The 27541-nt window shown below is 45.9% G+C and overlaps 1 protein-coding gene across 4 annotated transcripts in view; it reads left to right on the top strand.

Annotated features, from left to right (window-relative positions):
• Positions 1 to 148: 148 nt before the first annotated feature.
• JAM2 (junctional adhesion molecule 2) overlaps positions 149 to 27541 on the top strand; it is a 69215-nt gene continuing 41822 nt past the window's right edge. Inside the window, exon 1 of one of the 4 annotated variants that reach the window (XM_075910110.1) lies at positions 149 to 493. Coding sequence is in view for 2 of the 4 variants with exons in the window: in XM_075910101.1 (XP_075766216.1) it covers positions 12950 to 13004 (55 nt within the window). In the remaining 2 variants the exon portion in view is untranslated. Of the gene's footprint in view, positions 494 to 12617; positions 13005 to 13229; positions 13314 to 27541 lie in introns of those variants that run through there. The other 3 variants (XM_075910101.1, XM_075910091.1, XM_075910116.1) reach the window with 3 other exon arrangements.

Here is a 27541-nt window from a genome sequence, read left to right on the forward strand (position 1 = left end):
GGCGACCTGCCGCGCGCGCGACCCTAAGCCGTATCCCTCCGCGGGGGGGGGGGGGGGGCGGGCAACCCCTGCTCCCGCGCGCGCCCGGCCACAGACACAGGCGGCTCCTGGCCGCCTGGAATCCCCTTGCAGAGCCAGGCTGCTGCATTAGCTGCAGTGCGCGGGTCAGTCCCTTTCCCAGTGCAGAGAGGCGAAGTGCAGCCAAGTAAGGTCTGTGATCCCCAGCCCCTCTCTGCTACATCCAGGGCTTGACTGAGGCCGAGGACACGTTGGCAGTAACAAAGTTCCTTCCACCCCAAGCTTCCCCATCATTTTCCTCCCAGGAAAGGTGAGTTGAGTCCAGCCCATACTTAGACACTGTCAAGAAGATGATTTCATCAACCAGGCCAACTTCTGAAATTGCTTACCCACGTTACAGCTTTGCTGTGTTCGCACATGACACAACCTGGCAGCCAGATCTGAACCTGGCAAAGGTCTGACCGACATGGAGCCAGTGAGTATTCGCCAACTATTTTGACAACTTGAACTCCTATGGAAGTTAAAACATAAGGAATAAAAAAAAAATGGTTAGACCTAAAGTCACAGTTTAAAAATCAATTTAGAAAACACTGACAGAGTTGCAATGAATCTGCATTCAGTGAAAGAGTATTCTATATAGGATTGGAAACCAGGACTTCTGGGGCCAGTGAAGTTTACGTCAACGTAATTATGTCACAGAGGAGTAACCGTGTTAGTATATAATTTAAAAATTAAAAACAACGTATGGTCCTGTAGCACCTTAGAGATTAACAAAAAAATAGTAGTATCATGAGCTTTCATAGGCACAACCTACTTCTTCAGAACCAGATGTCCAGAGGGAGGGAAAATTAAAACCTGTCAATTAAAGTGTCCATGCTAAATGAGGCTAGAGTGGGGCTGTAATTATGTCAGTATACACTACAGCCTTATCCGGCATCCAGGACCATTCCTAGGGTGGGGCGTGGGTCCTGGGGCAACCATCCCTGAGTGACCTTAAGTAAGGCCTATGGCAAACCCACCTCCACTGCAGGCTTCATCCTACCTCCGCGCCACTTCTTTCACCAAATCCTGGCCCTGCTCCACCCCTTTGCTCCCCCTCCTCCCCCCAACTATTCCCCCCCCCCCCCCCAGGGATTACTGCAGGGCCTGGCATGGGGCAGCAACAAGGGTTGTTCCCTGCCTTCCCTCCTCTGTGTTCACCATGGCAGAAGTGAGACCAACCCAGCAGCCTGCTCAGTTCCATTCCACTGCCCTCTCCCAGCCCTCTGCACTCAGCTTCACCCCTGCTGGTGCCTCACACCAGGCCCCTCAGTAACTCCTAGGCCCTTCCCATAGAACGGTTGAGGTGGCTGCCACTGGGCCCCCCCAAATCACAGATCATGGGACACCCACCCCAAACTGTACAATGGATGGGATAGCTATGACTGCATCTCCTGCCTGGGGTCAAACAACTCTGGGAACTGGGGGGCAATACAGCACACTTTTGCTTTTATTCATTACAAATTTCTTTTTTTTAGTCTTGTCTTGATATATATATCTTGCTTTGCATGGGTATTTGAAACTTTTTATGTAGTGTGTATCACAGTTCTGGAATGCTTGGGGGCCAAATCCTGGCTCCTCTTTTCTCCTTCTTATGCCACTTTGTCAGCACAGAGAAGATGAAAAGCTACCTGATAGCTAGCAGCATAGAGGACATACTGGAGTCCAAGCTCCAAGGGGACATGGTTGTTCCACTGCTGAACTTTGACAGTTCCCAGCTGGAAGAATGACCTTTTGTGGAGACATTACCATCCAGTACAACCTAAAGGAGCCCTGAAGCTGCTGTAAATTTCACATAGGTTAAACTGGCTCTTGAACAGCCCCTGAACTGGAGGAGCAATCAAAGTAGTATAATGTTTGGCTGCATCTGCAGATTCCACTAGTTAAATGTATTTTGATCCATGATATCACAACAGGCTCACAGTTATCAGACTGTCTCCTCTAACATTCTATACCACAATTTTTCATATAGTTAGCATTAGAGAACAAAAGCCTGGGTCCATTAGATCTCTGTGAATTGAGTCAAGAATTAGCGTGGGGGCTTATTTTTAGTTGCACAAATCTGGCATTTTCAGCAACATGTAGAGGACTTACTTGGTTACTTTAATCAACCTGTTGATCTAGACCAAAATAAAGCTGGGACAAAACCCAAAGGACTTCTGACTGAAAAAACACCCTGAGAAGGATTGGCTGTATTTGAACGGATTTTTATTAAATGAGAATCACTGCATATTAGGAGCTATGTCATAGGGAAAGAAGTCTCAGAGGAGTAGCCGTGTTAGTCTGTAACTTTAAAAACGACTGTGGCATTAGCACCTTAGGGTATTGTCTACACTACCCCCCTAGTTCGAACTAGGGGGGGGGGGTAATGTAGTCATACTGAGTTGCAAATGAAGCCCGGGATTTGAATTTCCCGGGCTTCATTTGCATAAAGCCGGCCGGCACCATTTTTAAATGCTGGCTAGCTCGGACCCCGTGCTGCGCGCTACATGCGGCACGGACTAACTAGTTCGGATTAGGCTTCCTAATCCGAACTAGCTGTACACCTCGTTCCACCTGATAGCTGTCCTCCGGCAGCACAGGTAGGCATGGAGCCAGAGTTTCTTAGCACCCCCAGGAGCATGGTGCTAGAGTTGAGTCCCGTAGCAGCCCAGGGCCAGACCTCTGACGCAGCCCATGGGAGTGTGGGGCTGGAGCCCCATAGCAGTCTGCTAGAGTGCAGGGCCAGGGTGAGAGCCCAGCAGCAGCCTGCTGAAGCGTGGAGTCAGAGCCCTGCAGCCTGCTAGAGCACAGAGCTAGGGCTGGAGCCCCAGTGTGCCCCCAGATGCACGGTGCCAGATCCCAGTGCTAGCAGCTGGAGCCTGTGCTGCCCAGGAAGCCAGCAGCAACTGGGCAAGCGGCCCAGCCAGATTGGGAAGGATGGCGGGGGGTGGGGGAGGGGGGCAGGGTACTTGCTGGGGCAGCCTGCCAACAGCATGTGATGGGGTTTAGGGCCAGTGGCAGGAGACCATTTCTGGTCCGGCAAATTCTCTTGTTCAGGACTGGTCAGGAATGCCAATGCTGGACCAGTAAGGTCCAACCTTTAGTATCGTGAGCTTTCATGGGAAAAACCCACTTCTTCAGATGAGCTTGAGTGGCTTTTGTTTTGGGAAAGAAGATGGTCAGTGTAGCCTATCAAGTTACTTTCCTATCATCTAATAATATGTTTGTGTTAATTTAGATTAATTCGGTAATAGTTAAAAGCTGTAATGCAAGAAATCTTCTAAAAGCTGCTCTCAGCTTTTCCGTAGGCCTTTTGTGTTAGCTTGACTGATGTCTGGGTTCAGATGTAATACACTAGGCCTTATGTTTCCCCAAGTTTGTGAAGGCCCGCTAATACTAACACAGCTGCACTCAACTCCTTGGGGGAGGGCTTCGCCATTAACACACCTGGGCTCAGGTCCATGGCCTTCCCTAGTTGGGGCCAAGACATGTTGGTATATAAGAGTCTAGCAAGAGCCCAAAATTTGTGGTCCTGCTGCTTGTACCTGCTGCTTGCCTTCCCCCACACAGCCAACCACAAGCCTATTGGTGCCATGCCCTCACTGGACTGTGTGGCAGTTCAGATGCCATTAGATGTAGAAGCAGCATGGGTGCAGTATAGCCCAGCCCTAGGCTGTCTGGTGAGTCGGGTTCCCCTGCAGTGCAGTGGCTCCTGCTCTAGAGTATCACAAGATGGTACAGCCTCTGAATGCACTTTCCAATGAGTGCTGTGTCTGCATTACAATCAATTAGAGGGCAGGGTTGCACTTAAATGATGGTCCAGGTCAAGTAATGGGTTATATTTTATCTTTTGTCCATGCTGCACCAGACTGTTTGCAGGATCTGCAGAAGTAGAGGTTAGCAGACTTCCATGGTTGAGACATGGTCTCACCTACATCGTTTCCCACGACTGAAAAAGGGGAACTTAGGTCTGGACTTTTCACCCACATAGAATGGTAGGGAAAATACCCTCGGACTCAGTAGATGTATTATTAAATATAAGTCCCAAATAATTGGTTCAGGCTGAGTTCAATGATCAGGACACAGGTTGCGATAGATAACCACAAAGGCCCATGGCAACAAATTGACATATATGATAATAAGTTAAGAGCAATGATATATTGACCAATAGGAAAAGAACACTTCAGCATTAGAAACATCCCCTACTGAATATGCATCAAACAAGTTATCGTCAGCGTCACTTGATATAAAAGTGGAACCCCAGCCTAGGGGTGAGAGGGAGGAGAAGATGTAGTCCTTGGAAGGGCCAGAAGGATGGCCCCTGGTGAGGTGGAAGGTGAAGATAATGAGAAGGATGATGGGCTAACACCTAAGATTGTTCTAGAAGGAATGATGTAAGTATATGGTATGGAAATATGGATGTACATTCCCTGTCTTATGAAATTGGGGTGTTTGTGATTGTGCTAACCTTATTAATAAACTAAATATTGTAAATATCCAAGGGTTTCTGTAGTGTGAATGTTGCAACCGTGCACATCAGGGTTCCCAATTATAGTAAAATTGAATATTGGGCCTGATCCTGGGACAAAGAACCTGTCAACCCTAAGGTGGGTATTTAGAATTTAAACATAATCTTAGATCAGGCTACATCAGGTAAGAATAGAAAAGAAGGAAAAAAAGCCAAAAATTATTACAAGGCTGAAGTCTCCAAATGCCCACTTGAAATTCAGAAAAAATGTGATTTTCTTTTGTAGTGTTCATAAGGTGGGATGTTGTCCTTGGCACCCCTTTACCTAAAGCACTACTAGCCCCAACAAGACCCTACTACATCACAGGCACTTGACCTTATCAATACTATATCTTGATGGCTCCAAGCCCACCAGCTCTAATGATGAACATATTCTCAAGACCAGTGGTTCTCATACTTTTGCATTGCTCACCCATTCCACACAATACGTCGCTGTGTGCAATCTTCCTCCTTATAAACAAAAACTTTTTTTTTTACATATAACATTGTTATACATTCTGGAAGCAAAGCAAGGTTTGGTGGTGTAGTACGGTTACCAATTTTCCCAACCACATGGATTGGATGCCATTTGTGGCAATGGTGTATGGTCTGTCCAATATGAAAATATGGTTTCCACTGTGGGCACTTCTGCTTTTGAAATATACAAGAGCCCTGTGAGGCTCTTTTACATTTCAAAAACAGAAGTGCCTCAGGGAACACTGGGTGAGCGGGGACTCAAGCAGTCCCCACTTGCCCCATGCTCTCTGCAGCATCCCCCTTCTTGCTGTCTCTATGGAGGCAGCAAGGCAGGGACAGAAGCTGGTGCTGGGAGGAGCTGGCTTAAAAGCTAGTTCCCCCAGCGCCATCTCAAGGGTGCTGCCTGCTGCCTCTGATAGGGGGGAACTCTCTCAGAGGCAGTGGGAAGGATAGGGGATGCTGCTGAGAAGCAGCCCCTGTGTGCAGAGATCCCTGCAGGCAGCAACCCCTGTTCTCAGTGGCCAGGATTGATCGCTGATTGCTGCACCTCTGCATTTTAAATGTGGTAAGAGCCCAGTGGCTTATTTAGAACGCAGAGCCACAGCGCAGGTGGCTCTGGAGTTAGCACGAGCCAGGACAGCTTAGTCCTGGTTTGAGTTGGCTCCTGGAGCTATCTTTGCTGTAGCTCTGCAGAGGCGCTTATCGACTAATCTTATACAGGCAGTCCCCGGGTTACGTACAAGATAGGGACTGTAGGTTTGTTCTTAAGTTGAATTTGTATGTAAGTCGGAACTGGCGTCAGCCGCTGCTGAAACTGATCAGTTTCAACAGCGGCTGAATCTGGACGCCAGTTCTGACTTACATACGGATTCAACTTAAGAAACCCAGGCGTCCCCAAGTCAGCTGCTGCTGAAACTGATCAGCGGCTGACTCTAGGAAGCCCGGGGCAGCGGCTGACTTGGGGACGCCTGGGGCAGAGCAGCTGGGGTGCTGCTGGGTTGCTCCAGTAGCGCCGCTCCTCAGCGCTACTGGAGCAACCCAGCAGCACCCCAGCTGCTCTGCCCCAGGCGTCCTGATTCAGCCACTGCTGAAACTGACCAGCAGCGGCTGAATCAGGACGCCTGGGGCAGAGCAGCTGGGGTGCTGCCGGGTTGGTACAGTAGCGCCGAGGAGCGGCGCTACGGGACCAACCCGGCAGCGCCCCAGCTGCTCTACCCCAGGCGTAGGCAAGAAAAGCCTGGTCTGCTGGGGGAGAGGGAGGGAGGGGGGCACTAGCTGCACCCCCCCCCCCCCCCCAGCAGACCAGGGAGACACGGGTGGCGGGAACGCCCGCGTCCTCCACGGCTTTGCTCCGTCTCCATGGTCTGCTGACCAGGGAGACGGGGAGCAAAGCCACGGAGCACGCCCGCAGCGGGACAGCCCAGGCACGCCCGGGCTGTCCCGCTGCGGGCGTGCTCCGCGGCTTTGCTCTGCGTCTCCCTGGTCTGCAGGGAGACGGGGAGCAAAGCCTTGGAGCACATCCACAGTGGGACAGCCCAGGCGCGCCCGGGCTGTCCCGCTGCGGGCGTGCTCCGAGGCTTTGCTCCGTCTCCATGGTCTGCTGACCAGGGAGACGGGGAGCAAAGCCTTGGAGCACATCCACAGTGGGACAGCCCAGGCGCACCCAGGCTGTCCCACTGCAGGCGTGCTCCGCGGCTTTGCTCCCGGTCTCTCTGGTCTGCAAGGAGACGGGGAGCAAAGCCTTGGAGCACGCCCGCAGCGGGACAGCCCAGGCGCGCCCGGGCTGTCCCGCTGCGGGCGTGCTCCAAGGCTTTGCTCCGCGTCTCCCTGGTCTGCTGGGGGGGGCTCCCCCCCACAGAAGACCAGGGAGACGTGGAGCAGCTTTTCTCGCCCCGGAGGACGGGGGCAGCGGGACTGCAGCGCATCTGGGCGTCCCGCCGCTCCAGTCCTCCGGGGCGAGAAAAGCCCCGTTCGTAACTGCGGATCCGACATAAGTCGGATCCGTGTAACTCGGGGACTGCCTGTAGTCTAATTGTATCGACTGTACGATTAGTCAGATAATCACATTTTAATATCCTTATCACATGGTATCGGAGTATTTCTCAGAGAACCATTAGGCTATGTCTACACTGGCAGCTTCTTGCACAAGAACATCTTGCACAAGGGTTCTTGTGCAAGAAATCTTGAGCAAGAAAACGTCCACACTGCCATATGCGAGCTGTGCTTTTGTGCAAGAGCTCCCATGGCAGTGTGGACATTCTCTTGCGCAAAAAAGGCTCTGATGGCCATTTTAACCATAGGGCTTTCTTGCGCAAGAAATCCCTGCCGGGTGTCGACACTGCCCTCTTGGGCAAGAGCTCCTGCGCAAGAGGGCTTACCCCTGATAAAAGAGAGTGTAACTCTTGTGCAAGGAGCCCTCTCTTACCACGCCGTACTGTAAATTTCCTTGCGCAAGAGCGGGCGGGCAGTGTGGACGCTCTGCAGATTCTTGCGCAAGAACGGCCGTACTTGCGCAAGAAGCCACGAGTGTAGACATAGCCTTATTGTTGTGTGCTTTTGGTTTTAAAGGGCAGCAATGTTACATTATCCACCTTCAAAACTTTCTTCTCTGCCAGATGCCTACTAAAAAACTTGACAACAGTTATTCTGCTGGTGTAATAAGCTATCATGCTCAGTCAGTAACATTTCAAGTTTTCTTTGTACTTTGCCATTGATTGTTCTGTTTCCATCTGCCATCTTTGCCTTATAGTGAGCATACGTCTGCACTATAGCAGCACAGATACAGAGCTGCAGCCGTGCCACTATAGTGCTGTAGCATAGACACTTCCTACATTGATGGAAGAGGTTTTCTGTCAATGTAGTTAATCCATCAGTAGTTAGGTCAACTGAAGACTTCTACATTGGGATTAGGTCAACCTCACTATGATGCTCAGGCAAAAAACAGGACTGTGTAGCACTTTAAAGACTAACAAGATGGTTTATTAGATGATGAGCTTTCGTGGGCCAGACCCACTTCCTCAGATCAAATAGTGGAAGAAAATTGTCACAACCATATATACCAAAGGATACAATTTAAAAAAATGAACACATATGAAAAGGACAAATCAAATTTCAGAACAGAAGGGGTATGGGGGGGGGAAGGGGAGGTAAATGTCTGTGAGCTAATGATATTAGAGGTGATAATTGGGGAAGCTATCTTTGTAATGGGTATGATAATTAGCGTCTTTATTCAAATTTGAGTGTAAAGTGTGGAATTTAAGCATGAATGATATGTTCAGAGGATTCTCTTTCAAGTGAAGTCTTAAAAGGTCTTTGAAGCAGGATGCAGGTAATCAAGTTGTTGAGACAATGTCCTTTCTGGTTGAAATGACAAGAAACTATTTTTTCTTTGTGATCCTGTCTGATATCTGTTTTGTGGGCATTGATCCTTTGGCGAAGTATCTGAGACGTTTGTCCAATGTACATAGCAGACGGACACTTTTGGCACATGATTGCATAAATTATATTTCTGGATGCGCAGGAATATGTATTCTTGATCTTATAACTCACTTGGCTGGGTCCGATAATGGTATCAGCAGAGTGAATATGTGGACAAAGCTGGCAACGGGGATTGTTGCAAGGAAAGGTACCAGGGTTGGTATTAGTGTGGTATGTCCTGTAGTTGTTGGTAAGAATCATCTTAAGGTTAGGTGGTTGTTTATAGGAGACTATGGGTCTGTCTCCCAGAGCCTCTCGGAGTTTAGTATCCTGTTCCAGTATAGGCTGTAGTTTATTGATAATGTGTTGGACAGGTTTAAGTTGGGGGCTGTAGGTGATGACAAGTGGTGTTCTATTGTTGGTTTTCTTGGGTCTGTCTTGAAGTAGTTGGTATTCGTCTGGCTCTTTCAATTTGCTTTTTTATTTCTCTGGGTGGGTAGTTGAGGTTTATAAATGCTTGGTAGAGATCCTGAAGTTTCTGGTCTCTGTCAGTGGGATTAGAGCAGATGCGTTTGTATTGAAGGGCTTGGCTATAGATGATGGATCGTATGGTGTGTTCTGGATGGGAGCTGGAAGCGTGTAAGTAACTGTATGAGTCAGTGGGTTTTCTGTAGAGTGGTGTCTAATTTTCCATTGCTGATTTGTACTGTCATGTCCAGGAAATGGATCTCTTGTGTAGAATGGTCCAGGCTGAGATTGATGGTGGGGTATAGGTGGTTAAAATCTCTGTGGAATGTCTCCAGTGTTTCTTGGCCATGTGTCCAGATCATAAAGATGTCATCGATGTAGTGTAAGTAGAGAAGGGTTAAAAGGGGACAGGAGTTGAGGAAACGTTGTTCTATGTCAGCCATAAAGATATTAGCATACTGTGGGGCCATGCGTGTACCCATGGCTGTGCCGCTGATCTGGAGGTATAAGTTGTTCTTAAACTGGAAATAATTGTGGGTGAGGACAAAGTTACATAGGTCTGCTATCATATTGGCAGTGGTGTCCTCTGGGATAGTGTTTCTAATTGCATAAAATTTTTCACAGCCCTGAACAACATAGCTAGGTCAATCTGAAAAACATATTCAGATCCATTATAGAGCACTTGCCTTATTTCCCTGAAAAAGCAAGCCAACACAAAGGAAAGAAAAAAGGGAATTCTGATCTCTCACACATGTAAATCAGGAGTAATTCTACTGAAGTCAGTGGAGTTACACTGGTGTAAAACTTGTGTAAATTATATCAGAACTAGACTCTAGATCTGAGTTTGTTTCTGGCAATTAGTATTGGAGGTCTACTACATTTGATAGACACATTAGATAAGTACTCTTCAGGTCACCCCATTGCCCGATGACAATACCAATTACCCCAATGTGTAACTCCTTAATCCCCTTCTCCAATCACTGTTCCTGCATCACCCAAATTGTCAATTTGTCTCTTGATAGGGCTTACCCCCCACTACAGTCAAAGCTAGTAAATGTACCCAATTAGTCATGCTCTGCACCTAGCCAGCCAGAGAAGCAGAGCTGAGACATAATAAATAGACTGAAGGATGCCAATTGGGTGGGGAAGGAGACTTTCTTAGGGTATATCTGCATTGTGCATTCCATTTGGCTCTACATATATACACTAAATGCTTTCTCTAGCATGTGATAAATAGTGATGTAGCTTGAGAGACACTGCTTAGGTGAGTACAGACATTGCAGATCCCTGTGGATATGTAACCAATTATACCCTACTCTACCTGTCCAAGCAGTGCCTTCTCATCTATCCTGCTGTGTTTATCAGTGTAGTATCTCACAGCTGCATCCCTGCTTCTAGAGCCTGCCCCTGCCACAATGAAAGATTGGACACTGGGGAAACGTTCTGGCAAGAGGCATGCAGTGGGGAAAAGCTCCAGTAGCTCCCCACAGCTACACACCACTAAATGGATGGCCTACTTTTCACTGCATTGTGCAGCTACATATATATACCATACATGATGCTGCTAGTGGTGTGTAGTATAGACGTAGCCTTTGAAAATAAAACTACATTCTAAAACAGGGGTGGCAAAAGCCACCCAGCAGGCCAGATCTGGCCTGCATAGGGCTTTCATCTGGCCCACGTGGCTGTTCCAGGCCCTCTAGTGTGTTGCCTGTGAGCCGGAGCCCTTTCAACTGCTTCTATTTAAAGGGCTTTCACCCTGTGTGGTCTTCGCTCAAAAATTATTGCCCACCCATGGTCTCAAAGATCTATCTCATCATTGGGAAGATTTCTGAAATTCAGGGTAAAATTTTCCTTCTGAATTTCTTCCCATTATCTTCCTTTATATCACCCTAAATCATTAATTTCCATGCTGACCCAATCAATCCTTAGAATCATGTTCTAATCCAAGCCAAATAAATCTACGTATATTAAAGTCACAGTCTGGCTCAGAAGCATCTCCTTGAACTTGTTCAAATCAGTAGTAAAAACAATAAGCATGGAGATTTGCTGAGCAAAAGTGAAAGCTCCAGTAAATGTTTGATGGTGTTTCATTGATGATGGAAAGAAGATAAGAGTAAATGCTCAGGCAGCTAATGCCAGTATTACTATGTCTGGATTTTTAACAGTGCAATTAAAAATTAGAAGAAAACAAATTATAATGGAACGTTATAGCCAGTGATAAAATCACTGACCTGCAAATCAAGCAAAATGCTGAAGTAAGCATGTGAGAAAGCTCAGTCTCCAATGTCCTAGAGTTCACTGTTACAAAAATGGAAAGACATTTTCAAAACCAGTGCAGCAATGATGGAGATGTTCAGCTATTGTGAAGAAAAAATATATTAAAAGTGCTTTTGGTAGATTATTCAATGTTTGTTTAATGCATGCTTTACATCCCTCTGTTGTTTACCAGCTGTTACTTACTATGGGGAATGATAGCTTTACATGAGATTCCTAAAACTAGGAGTATAAACGTTTGTCTTTTTTACTCAGTTCTCTGTACTGGTGCATGTATATGAAGAAGTAAGCTCTTTGAAAGAAAAGTTATAAATCTGTGATACTGCTGACCAGTAGTTAGTTTGAGAATAATGGACTTTCCCTCTGTGGGATTTGTTTTCACCATTTGGAATCAGGGTTATTAAATTTATTCAATAATTTCTGTCAGTTTCAAAAAAATTATCACATGCATACAAATGAAATGCAGCCAGAACAGATCATGAAAAATACAATCCAAGATTTTTGACAGGACAAAAGGACTGTATGTGGAATCCTTTCTGAATCCTTCTCATTTGCTTTTCTCTGCATATTTTTTGCCTGAAGTGCGCAATATAACTTAAAAATATAAAAAGTAACAGGTGTCACTAGGCATACAAACTAAGCTGCTGTATATTTAAATTGGATTTATAATTATTTTAACAAATTAGTAGTGGATTTGCTTGAGGAGAGCACCTTAGGAATCACTGGCAGTTCTATTGATATATAACTATTTGTAAAGACACTGTACACTAGTAGTTACTTAGTAGGTATGTGTTTTATTTAGGAATATCTTTACTATCTAAAAAGTGTTGTGGAGTCATTTACATGCTTTGCAAAGTGAGTGTAAAGTTGGCAGAAAAGGCAACAATTCTACTCTGGTTACAATGTATACACAGATTGACTTCACATGGTGCAAGGCAGTGGAGGAAAATCAGGTTCGCTGCCTTAAATTTGATAACTATTCGTCTGTTGTATTACTCCAATCCTGTATCAGAGGACATCGGTAGCTTTGCCAGTGACGAGACGACAAAAATCAATCCCTCCATAATCCTTGGAGTAAAAACCCTGTTTCTCTCTTAGGAGAGTGGTAGTGGAATATAAACAAATACAATTCTACCCTCGCATAGAATCAGAGATATTTTATTTCTCTGCTCAGACTACACTCTGTGCCAGCTATTGTTCCCGGGCGTGGGGTAACTGCGTAGGAAGCTAGGATGATACCACAGAGTGAGTACACAACAAAGGTTACGTTTGCCCTGTGTATGCCAAAATGACGAGGAATTGATGAAAAGATTAACATGAATGTTCAGAGCAGCACGCAAAAACCGGGGCTGGTTTGGCTGAGCTACTGCAGCCAGGGTGGATGGGATTCCCGTTACAGATGGAAATAACTCTTCATTTCAAAGTCCCCCTCCCTACTCCCTTTTCCTCCCCGGGCTCTGTGGCCGTGTTACACCTCTCCCGCCTCGGCCGCGGGGAGCCTGTGCGGAGAGCAACATTGCCCAACAGAGAGCGGGGAGTGACCCCAGCCCTTTCCGCGCTTGGGACCGACTTGCCCCCAGGGCACCGGGCAGTGCTAGGACCCGGCTGAAACCTTCACACCGAGCCTGGGCGGCTGCGGAGTCGCCTTCCCGCAACTCCCCCCGCCGGACGGAGCCGGAGAGCCCCTGCGGGAAGCCCGCAGGCTGAGGCGCCCTGGTTGCTGCTGCAGCCGCCTGGCGGGAAGCAAGCAGCTGGCGCTGGAAGATGGCGAGCCGTCGCCTCCTGCCGCTTCTCCTCGGCACCCTGGGGGCTCTGTGCTGTAAGTGGCGCCTCTCCCCCCTCGCTGCCGGGCCCGGCTGCAGGGCAGGGTGCGGATGCGGGCGCAGCCCCAGCCCCGCTGCTCGCGGCGCCCTTTGTTCGCCCGCCTGCCCCGGGTCGCTCGTCCCGCACAGCCCCGCGGCCGAGTTAGCCAAGGCTGGCTCCGACCCCCCCCCCCCCCCCCGGTTGTGCGGGGACCCTGGCAGTGGCACTGCTCGGAGAAGGGCGGGGAGGGGCTTTCTCGTTGCGGGCTGGAGCGGGCCCCGACACGAGCCGCATCCCGTGCAAAGTGAGGCGGGATTTGGAAAAGGTGAGCGGGGCTTCAGCGTTTGTGGTGGCGGTGTATGAGCTACGCTAGCCGGAATGCTGCTGGTAGGGCCCGTTTGGGGCGCCGCTGACTCTTCTGGAAGGTGGCTGGACTTAATGGGCTCCTTTCTTACCAACCTGTTGCTTTAAACTTCCCCTGAGATCTGGTAAAACTTAAAAAACGACAGAGAGTCTTGCAGCACCTTAGAGACTAACAAAAAATGTAGATGGTACCATGAGCTTTCCTGGGCATAACCCACTATCACCTATTCTAGAGTTTAATCACCTTTACTGTTTGCAAGTTGTTCCTATTGTCTAACCTAACTCTCCTTTGCTGCAGATTAAACCAATTTCTACTTATACTTTTAATGAAGATGGAGAACAATCACTGTTCTCTAACAGCCCTTATCATATTTGAAGACTATCAGGTCCCTCCCAAGTCTTTTCTCAAGACTATCACATTATTGTGACTTCCTTCCCCCCCCCCCCCCCACACCTTTTACTGATTTTCTTGCCCTCAGCTGGACTTTTTCCAATGTATCTATCTTTTCCTAAATTTTGATGTCCAGAATTAAACACAGTACTCCAGCAATTGCCAGTGCTGGGTGAGGCATTTCCCGTGTCTTATATGTACCCCAGAATATTAGCCTTCTTTACAATTGTATCGCCTCATTAAACCATTCTGTTTGTGGATTAACCTTAACTCCTGGGTTCTTTTCAGAAGTTAGGGATGTTAAATAACGGTTAATTGAATAGTCGACTAAGTGCATGAATTCTTAGTGGGTAGTCGACTATTCTGTAGTCTCCAGGGGCAGAGCTGGCAGCCAGTGCACTCTGACCCCACTCCCAGAGAGCCACCTACCATTCCATGCTGCTACTTCTGTATCAGAGGCAGCAACATGGGATGCCAGGCGAGAGCAGCAGCCTCCCCTGCCTCCTCTTCACCCCTGTGCTGCTGCCTCTATTAGAGGCCACAGAGTGAGGGGCAGGCAGAGCTGCAGAGCTGGTGCTCGAAAGAACTGGCTTTTTAGCTGGCTCCCCCAGGACCAGCTCCTGTTTCCCCACCCCCATTGTTGCCTCTGATACAGAGGCAGCATAGGCAGGAGGAAATGGGAGTTGTCAGCTAGATGAACAAATCATCTAGTCAACTATTTGTTGATAGCCCTGTCAGAATTACTGCTGCATATCCACTTATTTCCATTTTGTATTTCTCCATTTGCTTTTTTCCTCCTTCCTTAATATTTTGTACTTGTCTTTAGTGAATTTCATTTTATTGATTTCAGACCAGTTCTGTAGTTTGCTGTAGTTATTTTGAATTCTAATCTGTCCTCCAGAGTGCTTACAGTGCCTCCCAGCATGGTATCCTCTGCACATTTTTATAAGTGTGCTCTGTTATCTAAGTCAGGGGTGGCTAACCTGTGGCTCTAGAGCCACGTGCAGCTTTTCAGAAGGCTCCTTACATAGGTACCAAATCCAGGGCTGGAGCTACAGGTGCCAACTTTCCACTGGGCCAAAGGGTGCTCACTGTTCAATCCCCAGCTCTGCCCTAGGCACTGCCCCTTTCCACCCTTTTCCCCCTAGGATCCTGCCACTTCCTACCCTCTCCACTGAGCCTGTCACACCCATGCTTCCCCCTCTCCAGTGTCTCCCACTGAGAGCGAGCTGATCATAGTGGGCGGGAGGAGGAGGAGGTACTGATAGGTGGGGCTGCCAGTGGGCAGGATGTGCTGAGAGTGGTGTGTGTGGGGGGGGAGGGAGATGATTAGGGCTAGTGACATATATGTCTCTTTGGCAATGTGCATTGGTAATTCTGACTCCTCCTCAGGTTTAGGTTGGCCACCCGTGATCTAAATTCATTAGTGAAAACAGTGCATAGTACTCAATCCCAAAAGACCCCTGTGACACTTAACTAGATATGTCTTCCTAATTTGACAGCAAACCATTGATAGCCACTCTTAAAAATATAAAATTTCATCCTCTTGTACATCCACTTTATAATAATTTAATCTAGATTGCATTTCCCTAATTGGCTATTGACAGGCTCATTTGGGACTGTGTAAAAAGCCTTACTAAAGTCAAACTATATTGGTTCTACAGCTTCCCCCTTTCCACTGGGCTTTGTAACCCCAGTCAAAAAAGGAAGTTAACTTGGGTGGTTTATGCATGGATTTATCAAGAACAAGCACAAAAGTTCTTTTGGACAATGACTTTTTGGCCCATTATTCCGGCCAATGGGAGCAGCGGGACAAGCCTCCAGGCAGCACATCCATGCGCTGCTCTTCCCCCATCTGGGGGGAAAGGGAGCAGCAGCAGCGCATGGATGTGCTGCCTGGAGGCTTTCCCTGCTGCTTTCCCTGGAGCCACTTGCACCCCCTCTACCTTAGAGCTGGATCTTAGGGCTTTCTCCTCCCTCCAGTAGGAAGCCAGAGCTGGTACTCTAACCCAGGAGTGGGGACCCTAAGGCTCAGGGACTGGATAAGACCTCTGACGGGTTGCCTTGATCTGGCCCCCAAAGCTTAGGGCCTCCCCCAGCATTGGGGAGCCTGTGATGGTGCTCCAACCCCCCTGCCACCTCCCCACAGTCCCCAGTCCGTGACTGATTTTTCTGTGGGTCAGCAGCTCCCAACCCAAAAAAGGTTCCGCACCCCTGCTCTAACCTCTCAGAGGTGGATAGGGGCAAGGCTGGAGCACCAGCATGGACTCCCCTATGCAGATGGCTGAGCTTTGAGCCAAGGTCCATCTGCAAAGCAGCTACAGACCACTAGGGTCCGCAGACTGCAGTTTGAGAATTGCTGCACTAATGCAGTAATAATTAACAATAACAAACCCTTCTCTGTAAAGCCAGTCTGTTCATCTGCATGATTAGAGTGCCATACTCTGCCCATCACTGTGGTAGCTTAGGCCCAGTTTGTGTTGTAATATTAGGCTAATGTAAGTTGACTTCTTTGTGCAAATGTGTCTAACTGATGTAAATACCCTGTTACGCTGATGCAATAAGTGTCTATTCCTGTGGTCGATAAAACAGTGAAAATATAATCTTTTCCCAATACTGAGTCAAGTTCTGCAGTCCTTTACCTCATGATCCTGTAAATGATCATGATCCCTCTGAGGTCTCATATTTTAAATTTTTATATATATTTGTATTTTTTTTGTTTGTTCTTGGGAGCCGCCTTGAATATTTTAAATAGTAAGGCGGGGTAAAAATATTTAAATAAATAAATAGCTCTTCGTGAGTGAACTCCTGAACTCTTGTGGAGCTCTACTGATTTCAGTAGAGCTTTGGATCTGGCACCAGATGAACAAAACTATTATTGTTTTATTGTATTTGAACCCAGGAGCAAAAGCCAAAATATGTATCCACCCTAGAAATAAAAACAAACAGCTTCAGTACAAATGGGGGGAATGTACTGATAAAACATAGAATGTATTGAAACTTTTGTAAGTAATCTGATAAGTAGGCGTGTTTCAAAGCAAGTTGTTCATTTTCTTTACTAAAGCAGTTTTCAGGGTGGTTTTTTTGCAAATTAATGTAGCAGGTAGGAAAATTTAGTTTCAATGTCTGCAAAAAGTTTTAATGAGTTATGTAAAACAAAAATAATACCCAAAACTTTCCCTTAAAGTTTCAGAAACTTGACACAGTTCTATTGGCAGCATGGTTCTGAAGGTAACAAAAAAGCAAAATGAATCAGAAACTAAACTGGTTTGCCCACGGGCACACTAAACGTAAATATGAAAAGCTGTAACAGTAGAAAAGAAATCTTCAGATTAAAAGTGGGTAAATACGCAGCAAATTATACCATACATCTAATAAGAATATATTTTACTGAATACCCTATAGTTTTGTACCATACATTTAATTTTTCATATCTCCAGTCTCTTATTATGTTAATGATTAGACCTGACATTTGTTTCTGAAATTGTGGAAATAACATTTTGCACTGAAACATGTATGTAGCAGAATCTCACTAATACACAATGGCCACTTAGAGTGAGATGATTTAGCCCAGCTATGGGCAACCAAGATTAGCAAGTGCCACGTATGAGTGGCACTCCTTCATTTCAGTGGCCCACATGATTGCCAGTGGTTGGTAATCTGTGGTCCATAGCTCACTGGGGTTCCACTTGTGGCCCACGCAACCCCTCTCTGCTCCTCCTTCCCCCACGCCTCTTGTGCACTAAAGCACTGGAACCCTGCACTTCCTACTCCTCTCTCCTTCCCAGCTCTTTTGGGGTGTGCCTAGACTACAGAGTTATGTCAACAAAAGTGGACTTTTGTTGACAAAACTATACCTGCGTCTACACTGCCACTGAGTTCTGTCGACGTAACGTAGACAGAACTCAGCAGTTTTGTCGACGGCTGTAAACCTCATTCTACGAGGAATAACGCCTTTTGTCGACAGAGTTCTGTTGACAGAAGGTGTTATTGCATCTACACCGTCCTTTGCATCTACACTCTCATGTCGACAAAGCAACTTGCTTTGTCAACAGAACTGGATGTAGTCTAGACGCTCTTTGTCAATAGAAACTTTGTCGACAGTATCTGTCAACAAAACTTCTATCGACAAAAGCCTGTAGTCTAGATGTACCCTTGGAAAGCCACAAATCCACTGACTCACACTCCATTCCCGTTCCTCCCCCTCCTTCCCAGAGCCTGATCGCAACTATTGGCCTGGTCACTCTATTCTGGGTAAAAAAACCTACAAGAGCAATCTCTGAGAGGATCCCTCAGTTCTGCTGGAGGAACATGGTTTACTTTCTCCTCTTGTGCTTTGCAGTATAGACTGCAAAACCACACTCCACACCTCCATCCCCAAAAACCCGCACTGAACCAAGGGACCTGAGAGCATCCTGGTGCATCTTCTGGAAATCAGAGCCACCTGCATAGAGGTCTGCTCAAATTCTTTGACCCCACCATGACCACTCCTGCTCTCTAGCCTATGGGAATCCCTGCTTTGCAGGGGGAACTCAGCAGAAAAGGTAATGCAGCCCCTGGCTGTTATATCAGTAAGTTATCCCATGTACAGAAGAGGGATGATGTACATCTCTTACTGGTCTCAGTCCAACATCTGCCTTCCCCCTGCTCAGATTCCTGGCTCTATAGAGGTAACTAACTCCGTTGCCTACTGTGCATAGGTCTGGAGATGGTAGAGCCATGCACACAGAGGAAGGACCCTCTGGAGCACTGGTGGGCAATAAAAAAAGGCAGCCCACAGGGTTAGTTCCTGGTGGGCTGCTGCTGCTATGTTTACCTGAGTCTCCGGAGGTATCGAAGAATCACAGCTATGGATAGCATTGGTGCAAACAGCAATTTGTGATTATCAGAGGTAAGCATCATTGACTGGGACACCACTCCCACATTGGCTGCAAATCGCTGCCATTCTCTGATACCTATGGAGGCACATGAACATGTAGGTGGGGGTCCACCAGGAACTAGCCTACCCCTACTCTGGTTTCTTGGGCATAGGCACAAGGGACAGAATTAAGGCTAAATATTCAGTCTTCACTTTTGCTGTTTCCTTACCATGAGAGATTCTCCACCCCCTTTCTGTCCTCCCTCCCCCTGTTTTAATGTTGCAATAATATAAACTTTTTGTTGTTGCGAGGAGTATGTATTATGTTAATTCTGGCTGTTTGCTTCCAGAATCTTTATTCTATTTATGTCAAATCTGTTAAAGAATAATGTTTTAAACTGTTCACAAATATACATTATGTTTGTACATTACATGTCTTCCTCATGTATCCTACTGAGAATTAGCTTCTTGGTATACCCCAGTTCAGTGAGATACTCTACTTTTAGAAACTATAAACAATCACCTTTTAAAAATAATTTTAAAATTGCCTTTCATTTCATAGAACTGTGTCTTCCCTTTAGGATCATATCCCTATAACCTTGTGTGCTATCATGCTTCCTATTGATAAGTACACTTTCTTCAGTGGTAATGTACATTGAATTTTCCCTGTGAAAGATGAATTTTTAGCCCAGTTCTTTAGCCCCAAATTAAGTTATTTCATGTGACTCCCTGACCTGCAGAAAGACTTAGTGTGATAGAATTACAGGACATATTATATAAAATAAATAAATCCCAATTCTAATAACATTTTGTCTTTTTCAAACTAGAACCGTAGCCTCTGAACAACAGCTTGCTCATCCTCTTTCAGCAGATTCTGTCTCTCAAATCAGTGAGCCATTTTAGAAATTCCTATTTTTGAACACGACTGAGGGAGGCTTTATTTGGCCTGCTTCCTAACAAACATATAAGCATGTTAAACAAGATTTATGTAAAGGAAAAAAATACATTCTTGATGGCAATTGTTCACACACAGTCCATGAAGTTGTTTTCTACTGACAGCACATCATTTATGTGTCATGGGATACCATCTTTCTATTTGCATATAACAGTGCTATATGGAATGCTTAGTAAAGATCTATTCTGAAAAGTTATAGCAAAAATAGAATCTTATTTAATGAGCTCTGCTACTCATCTAAAATCTGTTTAATACATTTTGTTTTTTTTCTCTTGGACAATTTTGTGGAACAGACTTATGCATCACTAACAAAATGCATAATAAAGGGTCCTGTATTCATGATTAATTGTTCTTATTTTCTTAACTGAATAAATTTGATACGGACATTTGAAGACAATAAATGTGGAACCTCATACAGCTTCCTCCCCCCCCCTCTCAGCTTCATTTTTCAGAGGTTACCTGAACTTTTAAGGTTTATATCAGAGTTCTTCCTTTTGGAATTTCCTTGCCATCCTATTTGCCAAGAAACTTTTGGCTCTAGCAGTGAAATTCTGCAAAATAGGCTGCTTTGTGTCTCCACTGGTTAGCACTGCAGACTTCGTTGTGTGGCAATCTCCATCACAGAAAACTTGGCTCGGAAATCATGGGTCTATAACCAAACCAGTTAAAGAATTCATTTCCTTCATCTCATTCTGTTGTACACCTGCTGGGTTTTATTTGAGACAAGGAAAGTTTACCAGTTTCCTTCATGATCAGTTGTCCAGTTCATTTGTTTTTTCAGCTTATATCATAGTTGCTTTGAGGACAAAGGGAAGAAATAGCACATCAAGACAATTCAAAGTAATATAGTAGCCACAGTAGCTGTTGATAAATTAGCGAGGTTGTATGTTATTAGAACAAAAAAAAAGTTTCCATTTCTCCCCACTTGTGCTAATTTGTTGACTAGTTCAAAGTTAAGAAACAGATCATTCTGTAGCCCATCTCTCCTCCATTCCATTTGTTTTCTTTACCTGTTATCTCTTCTCATATACTTGGATCCTCACAGATTTTACAATTTTCTTTTTATTCCATATTTCTACAGTGCCTATCACAATTTGGAGCTTCTGCTTGCTCCTGTAACACAAATTATTATTAATAATAATAGCAGTGAGTCATCTGAAACTGGCATGTGAAATGGAATGTGGTTTTCACAAATGGATAGTGCTAAAGAAATAAATATTAGGGTCTGGATTAAAGCGTGAGGTAATTCTTCAATTGCTAATTTAGGTTTAACCCTGAAACTAACACCCCTATGTGGATACTCCAGTTACACTAAAACACATACTTTTCTGAGACTTGCACCATGGCAGCTGGGCCAGGGTAAAAAAGGATGAGACAGTGTTGGAACTGCAGGCCAGAGCCCCTCAACCAAAACAAAATCCTTGCTTTTTTCCACAGTTTTAAACTCAGATCTTTCTATATGTATAAAAAATATTTTCTTGCAAGATGACAGAATGATGTCATCGTGTCACTCTGCATCCCGTAGACCCTCCTCCCTCAACCACCTGGCCTCCTCCCTCCTTTCCTTACTGGTGCTGAGGGCTCCAGCCTCCCTGGTGCTGGGGCAGGCAGCAATCACATGGCCTCCTCGGAGGTCCAGGGGGCGGCAGACTCACTGCTTCCCTGGTGGCTGGCGGGGGGGGGGAGGGCGTGGCGGGGCGGGGCCAAGGAGCAGAGGGGGCAAGGGCCTGGGCAGCTTCGGCCTCTGGAGCGGGGGGGAGGGGGAGGATCCAGGGCAGCCTTGGACCCTCCCCAGTGGCTTGAGGAGAAGAGCCAAGGCCAGGGTAGGCTTGGCCCCAGGCCCTCCCTGGCAGCTAGGGAGAGAGCCAGGTCCCGTTCAGCTTCTGCCCAACCCCCCAGCAGCTGGAGGGAGCAAGTCAGGCCAGCTGTGGCCTTGGCCCAGCCAAACCCCCTTGCAGATGTGGAGAGAGCTGGGGCTGGCCTTGCCTGAGGGGATCCCAACAGTTTGGGAGAGAGTGCCAGGTCAGGGCAGAGTTGCTACATCTTGGCCTGGCCCTCCCCGGGAAGCTGGGGGAGGGAGCTGTGGGTCTCTGGCCCGGTTGGCAAGCATAGTGAGCAGGGGCACCGCCCCTAGTTTATTTTAAATTACATTTAGTGCCAGTCTAGCAGCGCTCTGTAAAATTGCCTGTAGTTTTAATTTAAATAATGTTTCTCTGAGCTGCAGTAGGAGTAGTTGTATGATTCTCAAAAACCATGAGGATGGCATAAAAACGAGAGTTGTTTTTTAAACAGTAATAAATATACTGGGCTCTCTTCCATTGCCTTCTGACTGCTGATCAGTTAGGCTTCACTTGCTTCATGTTTTCAAGCATTACACTGCAACTATGAAAACTAGACACCTAAAGAGAGAGAACTCAGATTGGCATGCAGTCCCTTGATTCCAGGAATTGGGGCTTTAGGGAAAATGCCAAATGTCATGAGGGTGCCAACAGAATTGTGAAAGTTGGCAATAGAGGACCTCTGAAAGAGAACTTGAACTCTAGGGAGGCATAGTCAGGGTTAGGGATGCCAACTTGGTCAGACCGGATGAACTGGATGCCATTGCCATCAGTGGTTTAGTTATAAAGACCAGTCTCCCATCCAGTCTGGGAGAGTTGGCAACCCTAATCCATGTACACAATGGCATGAGGGCAAGCTTCTGTGTATGAGAGCTGCAGTTTTCCTCCACAGTTTATACCAATGGAAGAGCCATAGTGAGCCCAGAGGCAAACGGTGTGAAATGTACAAAGCTCTGCTACAGGCATTTTGATGAGCAGAAAGAGATGTTCTTTTGTAATTTATGTAATGTGATTATTTAAAGCCATTCTTGAGTGCCTTTTAAAAACACTACCAAATTCAAAGGACATCATTAAGTTGAAATCCTCTTCATCCTCCTCCCTGGTTCTGTGTACCGTGGAGATCCTTGGCTGTTCTCATAATGATGGTAATTCACAGTAAGAGCTCTTAGGTCTTGCTTAATGGTATTTCTACACCTTCTCCTTGGTCAGCAAGGATACAATAATGATGGCCCACTGAAATTGATGAGAGTTCACTACATTTACTTGATCTCCTTCAGTTCCCTATTAAAATTTTCTGTACTCGTAATTCACTGTTGCTGGCCTCAAACTTCATCTCAACCCTTTTTTCCCCAAAGGTATTAGCTGGAAACAATAGGACTTATAAGTGGTCTTGTGTATCTGAAGCTTGGTTTTTCAGGGTGGATTTTTGGGGGAGGTAGGAGCTGATAATTCTTTGCAAAGAAAAGTAATCAGATATTTTTGCTTTATAACCATGCCTTGGAATCTAGTCAAATTTTGTGGTTTTACAGTCATTACAGTTTACGAATAGCTTATTTTAATTATCTTAAGTCTTTTCTAATCGGCTTAAACTAAACCCAGATACATCTCTCTTAAACTGAAATAAGCATGTTCACCTAGTCATTTGCACAAATCTAACTAAATCAGTTTTACATACCATCTTTGGTTACACTGAACAACTTTGCACAGTGACTAGCCCTGACTGTAAGAGAAACATGACTGCAGAAAGAACTATCAATGCTCACAGAAAACAAACCAAGGAAAAATAATCTTAGGTGGTATGTTTAGCAATAGCAAGAGAATAACAGATAGAAGTGGGTGCTTTTCGTTATTTATATAAATTGACAGTGACCTTTTAACTTGTACATATCTGGTGATCAGTATCTTTCAAGGAACAAAGTGCTGTTAATTACCACGCACAATAGATGCTACCTCTTTCTTCCCCCAGTTCTGTTTCTTGCCAGGTCATGGCTATGTAACGCATGTATAAAACTCAGACTTATTAAATGGGGTCCAAGCCTTCAGGCGCTCACCTGAGTAGAGTTGTGTGCATGAATATTTGCAGGATTGATTTACTTTCTAATACTATACAGTACGTTATGTGAATATGAGTAATACTGTATACAGTATGTTATTAGGTTCCAATGCAATAGCCGCTTACTCAAGTGAATAACTTTACATGTGTGTAGAACTGTTGAATGTGCATGAAGTTGAGCAAATGAATAAGTAGTTGCAGCACTGGGACTGTAACCTTTTTCCAGTATAATCTCATTTGATTTTTGTTTGCTTACCAGAAAAGGTCTTAAAATGAGTGGGGCTTGAACTTGCTTTACAAATGTGAGGCGGTCACAATTTATATTAAAGTTCTATTTACATAAATGGTTTATAATGGTTAATAATTAATGTGGTAATTGTTACAGACATAACTAGTACGTGTCATGGCTATATACGCAAATCTACTGACGATGTTGTAGATAATAAGCCAATTATTGATTTATTAGATTCTACAACAATTAACAGTTTATTGAAAAATCTATTAACCATTTATAATTATTTATAAGTGATACCTCCTGGTCAACCTTTATATTAAGGTACTCGAGAGAGTACTTTTAAGTACCTGACTTCCTTGCAATATAAAAACCTTCTCTTCCAGAGTACAGATAACTTGAATCACAAATATGAATGGTACAATTATAAAATGTTTATACTGTTTAAAAAGAAAGTGTTTATACCCTCCTTTCCCTTCCCCCTCTTCCTAGAAGTCTGCCTGCATCCAAATTTCTGTTCTTTGATACTAATCTCTCCCCAGCTCCTGGGTTTGTCTTTTGGAATTCAATGGAAAAAAGTTCTCAGCGCTTTTTTTGTTGTTGTTGTCTTTTGAATGAGCAAGGGAACCTATTTATTTTGCTGCAGCTTTCAGTCTGAATGCCTGCTGACAAGACCGCACAATTCAGTTTTGTGAAACTGCAGGTCAGCGAATGAGTCGTGAATGTTGGTCCAGTTTTTGAGGTTTTTTTCTCTTCTGTATATTTGGAAATGAAGAAGTGCATGATAAAAGAAGATTCCCAAATGTTTTAAGAGCTGCAAAAGCTGTAAAGATCATGCTGTTGGTATTTGAACTTGACAGAAATGCAAAGCACAACACAACCCAAAAGGAAAACTACTTTTTCTACTCTGTTGAGTCCTATTTCCTGAGGTATTGTTCTGCGTAGAGTTCCTGTAACGTCTATTGATCTGGATTATGTGTTAGTTCACTGTGTGTCTCTCTAAGATGAAAAAAAAATTGCTTTTCAAAGGAACAATGGAAACATATTAAAATAAATAAAAATAGCTTAGAATATAGCTTCTGGACAAGCTTACAGTGTCTCATCATTTTAATAGGCAAAACATCTTATTTATTCTTGAAAATTCTTCATTGTCAAATTTGGTTTTGGTTTTGTAATGTGAACAAAATTGAAACCAAAACATCTTCAATGTAGCTTAACCTTTATGTAATACTAAAGGGCATATTCTCTGTGGGTGTAATCTAGCACAATTCTGTTGGAGTAGTTTACACTCCAAGATTTTAGTGCTAAAAAGCTAAAGTATATCGTTAATCCCAATACACCAACTAAAACTAGGTAGGACACAGTCTTCAAGTTTAGAGTGAAATGTGTACTTAAAATTCCTGAGTTCCTAAAACAATGAGCAGGGTTTAAGCTGTGAATTTCCATATAAAACCGTCCTGCTGTTGATATCTATAAAAATCTGCCATTGATTTCAATGGGAGTGCCATATGAAATGAAGTAAGGGTATGCCACAAAGTTAGTGAGACTTGAATGCACAAAACCTCTTCAGTTCTTTGAAAATGTACCCCGTAGAGACTGCCATGATTTCTATTGTTGTTTTTAGAACTTTATCATTTAAATATAAACAATTGACTCTACATCAAATTTTTGTATAAAATAATATGCCATCACTGGAACAACTTAAATATGTATGAAAAAAATATATTTAAAATACAAAATCTATGCAGCTGGTTTGTTCCTGTATATTGTGAACCTCCATTGTCAGTGCTGCCATGATTGATTCAAATTGACATTTAAATGGAAGGTCTGAGTATATCTGGTATATTCAGCATCCATCATCTAGTTGAAATTTACTTAAAGTGCGCAGCTGTGTCTAGTCAGACACTTATTTTGGCAATGTAAACCACAACTTGCTCTTCAGTGCAAATATCTCCTAAAATAAGCCTGCATAGACATAATACGGGTTAGGAGGACCAGATGGGGCAACAATTGCCATACAAGTGAGGTGGTGTATTTTTTTGTTTGTTTTAATGAGCAGGAGTAGCCATCAAAGTGGTGTTCCCTGAGTGGAATAAAGCACTACTACCCTATGTGTATTTAACATGTTTTTCCTCCTAAAACAGGGTGAGCAAAAGGGCCTCCACGGGCCAGTTTCGGCTCACCAAGAAAGTTGATCCGGACCACAGAGGCCCTGCAGCTCTCCTCCCCCCCACCCCCGCTCTCCCAAGCAAATTAGGGCCTAAGGGCGGGGTGGGGGGCACGCAAAGTCTCCTTCCGCCCTAACCCCCTCTACCGTGTGCTCCTGGCGGGGCAGGAGAAGATTTCACACACTCCTCTTCCCATAAGCCCTGATTGGCCTAGGGGCAGAGGGAGAAGCATGCAAAGTCTCCTCCCGCCCTGCAAGGGGTGCGGTGCTTCAAAGCGCTGCACGCTTCTTGCTGGACCGGGGCAGGGTAGAAGGAGATTTTGTGCGCTCCTGCGCCCCCAGGTCATTCAGGTCTTCAAGGCGAGGAGAGTGCGTGAAGTCTCCTCCCACCCTGCAAGGGGCTCTGCAGTTAGAAGTCAACCACCAGCTGCTGCTCAGCTGGGGGTTGACTCGAAGCACAGAGCTCCCTTGCAGAGCAGGAGGAGAGAGACTTCACTTGCTCCCACTCCCCAGGCCCTGACTGACCTGGGGCAGCAGCGGGGAACTTGCGAAGTCTCCTCCCACTGCCAGGGGAAAGGGTGCCTAGAGGGAATCGCCAGCTGTTCAGAACAGCTGGTGGTTCTCTCTGGGGGGGCAAAGACTTTATGCGTTCCCCCACCCACAGATCAATCAGGGTCTATGGGTGGGGAGGCATGGAAGTGTCCTGGCCCAGACCCTTTCGCCTGAGGCCCCACCCCTTCTGGGGTGGCCCAGGGCCACTTCAGAAATTTCTGAAGTAGCCCCCAGTCAAAGATTATTGCCTAACCCGTCCTAGAAGCTGAATGCCCCTCCTTAGAATTTTAGGGTATGGTCTACTTGTACTTGATTGACAATGTTTTTATTGCTCACTAGCTGAAGTTAACTGGCGTTGCTCTGGGTGAGCGGTGGGGTCTTGCCAGAGGTGCCCTGGGGGGGGGGGGAGAACGGCCCAGCTCATGCCCAGGGCTGCAGGTGCAACGACCCCACCGCCTGCCCCGAAACTTTCGCCCTGCTACCTGCTGCACCATGGGGCCGTGCCAGGGGCTCCCCTCTCCCGTGGGCCGCAACGAGCAGGTGCTGGGCTCCCTGCCACACGACCAAGAAGCTGTGCCGGGCTCTGGGCTGCTTCCAGCACCACTGTCTCCCTGCTGGGCTCGCCCTGCTGCACCCGCAACCGCCCCCTAGCGGAGGCCACGAGCTCCAGCCCGTCATTCGGCAACCCTCGGCTGCTGCCGGAGGAGAGGAGCCTGGGCCAAGTGACTTCACGGGCGGGAGGAAGGAGGGGGCTCCCTCTGCCACGGATGTGCCTGTGCAGTGGAACGGCTTGGTAGAGGCGAGTGGGGCAGCTGCCGCTCTGAGTGCCGCCTCTCCCCTCACGCCTCCGCCGCCGGCCTTAGTGAGTGATTGTCTGCGCCGCTTCTTCCCGCACTGCCAAAAGAACCTTAAAACCTTCTCCTGGAGGAAAGGTTACCCCATGCAAAGTTTGGTTGCAGAAGCTTTTATAGTGTCCAAGTTGTTAGCACACAAACATTCTCCTTTATATATTAGACTAGTTGGACTTACCCGGCATTGCCCGGGAAACCGGAGGAACAAAATTTAGAAAAACAGAAGCTGGTCCTGACAACCTCCGGCCACACTGCAGCTACCAGTGCCTGACATCTGGCCATTATGGCAGACC

The sequence above is a fragment of the Pelodiscus sinensis genome, chromosome 1 (genome assembly GCF_049634645.1).
Source record: "Pelodiscus sinensis isolate JC-2024 chromosome 1, ASM4963464v1, whole genome shotgun sequence".
In the NCBI taxonomy this organism is placed as follows: domain Eukaryota; kingdom Metazoa; phylum Chordata; order Testudines; family Trionychidae; genus Pelodiscus; species Pelodiscus sinensis.